Below are 2138 nucleotides of genomic sequence, written 5' to 3'. Positions count from 1 at the left end.
GATGTAGAACCATCTAGTTCTACATCTAAATGTAGAACTAGATGGTTCTACATCATCTAGTTCTACACCGGTGGTGTAGAACCGGGTGGTGTAGAACCATCTAGATGTAGAACCATCTAGTTCTACATCTAAATGTAGAACTAGATGGTTCTACACCACCTACTTCTATACCACCTGGTTCTACGCCACTCAGTTTTAAAGCTACAGGCTCTCTGTAGCTCAGAGAATAAACTAGTTTATAAATCAGTTTAGCACCACATTAAAGATGATCTACTGTTGTCATAGCAACCTTCCTGACCTCTCAGGTTCTGGTTCTGGTTCTGGTTCTGGTTCTGCATCAGAACCAGTTACCCTGAGGTGTCGAGATAGAAGCACAACCTGCAGAACTTCCTGTAAACAACTTGTAAAAAATGAAATCATTTTTCTTTGAATGAAAAATTGGTGTATAAATAATAAATTGAAGGAGGAGGTTGGGGAATATGTTCATACTTCACGGTGTGTCTCACGGTGTGAGCATGTTTGGAACAAATAGATGGTCAATCTCGATCCTTGCGTCTGTTATCCGTTGAAACGAATAAATCTGCGGTCTCCCACTTTTTCCGGAGGTTTTGAACGCGTCAGAGGCAGATCTAGCTTGTTAGCCCCGGTGTAGCAAAGATGCAGCTAGCTCTGAGTAAAACATTTGGCCAGAAACCAGTCAAGTTCCAGCTGGAGGAAGATGGAGACTTTTACATGGTGGGATCAGAGGTATGTCCGTGTGTGTGGTCACTGGTGCTGGAGGGCTGCTTCCCAGTAAAACCAGTCTGGGCTCTCCATCCTGCTAGCACGCTAGCCGCCGTTAGCACGCTAGCCGCCGTTAGCATGCTAGCCGCCGTTAGCATGCTAACGCAGCTGTAAACAAAGACCTTAGTGGTTCTCGATTCATTCTGAGACCCAAAAACGGCTCATTAAATAAAAACTAGGTTATAAACTTAATAGTCTGTAACCGAACAGCTGGAGAATATTAATAATGACGTTTATTTCACAGCCTGCTGCTGATTTACGCTGTTTTTTTACCGCAATTTGTCAGTTTTTATAGACTAAAATGTAAGCTCATTTTTTAAGGTTTGGAAACTGATTTTAACAATAAAAAGACTAAATGCACTAAATTAATACATTTTACACTATTTAAAGAAACTAAAATATCGGTTTGTATGTCTGAAAGTGAAGGAATCTCCAGATTTCTGCGTTTTCTCGCTGATTTAAGCTGTAAAAATGCGTTTTGGTAGAAGAAAATTCAGCCGAACGTTGTGGTGGTTTGATACAGACTGAAACCTGTGAAGGGCTGATTTGCTCCCTGCATGTGATGCTCTGGTTCTGATCGGGTTCTGTTCCGGTCCGTCCAGGTCGGGAACTACCTGCGGATGTTCAGAGGCTCCCTCTACAAGCGCTACCCGTCGCTATGGAGACGGCTGGCCTCCGTGGAGGAGAGGAAGAAGATCATGGCTTCATCACACGGTGCGTCCTGCTGCTGCTTCTTCTTCTTCTTCTTCTTCTGCTGCTGTGACCATCAGAGAAACTTTAATCTGCCGCATGAAGAAGAATCGGTTCCTCTGCTGAAACATCAGGTTATCATGACAGGCGGTTTAATGAAGGAACAGTCAGTTTCCTCCCTTCATCGGCCTGAACGCTGCTGGGTAGAGCTGCTATAGACGACCTTTGACCCCCTGCTGTGTTCCTCCTGCTTACAGCCACCAGCGTGACGCTGCTGAAGGCCTCGGAGTGCGAGGAGATCTTCGACGGGAACGATGAGAAGTACAAGGCCGTGTCCATCAGCACCGAGCCTCCGGCGTACCTCAGGTAACCGGGTCGGGTCGGGTCGGGTCGCTGTCAGGGACCTCAGGCGATGATCCTTTCTGTTCCACTCGGGGTGTTTGATGATTGATCAGGTCAAAATTAAAACATAATGAAACTAACAACCAGCCACCTGGCCCGAGAAGGCCTGACAGGAGCCGACAGCATGGATAAGATCTAAACGCTGGAGACGGAGGTTTGAACCGTGAGCTACAGGAAACAAGGAGACGGACCGTTATCCTCCAACATGATGATCGGCCCACTTCCTGTCTGGGCAGGAAGTAGATTCCTCCACTTCCTGTCTG

The 2138-nt window shown here is 46.2% G+C and overlaps 1 protein-coding gene across 2 annotated transcripts in view; it reads left to right on the top strand.

Moving 5' to 3' along the window:
- Window positions 1-563: 563 nt before the first annotated feature.
- The window catches only part of LOC103474056 (SWI/SNF-related matrix-associated actin-dependent regulator of chromatin subfamily B member 1-like), a 7034-nt gene continuing 5459 nt past the window's right edge, over window positions 564-2138 (top strand). For both annotated transcript variants that reach the window (XM_017307768.1, XM_017307767.1), the window contains exons 1-3: window positions 564-747; window positions 1386-1497; window positions 1731-1839. In XM_017307768.1, coding sequence (XP_017163257.1) covers window positions 658-747; window positions 1386-1497; window positions 1731-1839 — 311 coding nt within the window. In that variant the 5' untranslated portion in view covers window positions 564-657. The remainder of the gene's footprint in view (window positions 748-1385; window positions 1498-1730; window positions 1840-2138) is intronic.

This window comes from Poecilia reticulata, linkage group LG12, assembly GCF_000633615.1.
Source record: "Poecilia reticulata strain Guanapo linkage group LG12, Guppy_female_1.0+MT, whole genome shotgun sequence".
In the NCBI taxonomy this organism is placed as follows: Eukaryota; Metazoa; Chordata; class Actinopteri; order Cyprinodontiformes; family Poeciliidae; genus Poecilia; species Poecilia reticulata.
The sequence above is the reverse complement of the archived record's forward strand: the minus strand, read 5'-3'. Positions and strand labels throughout refer to the sequence as shown.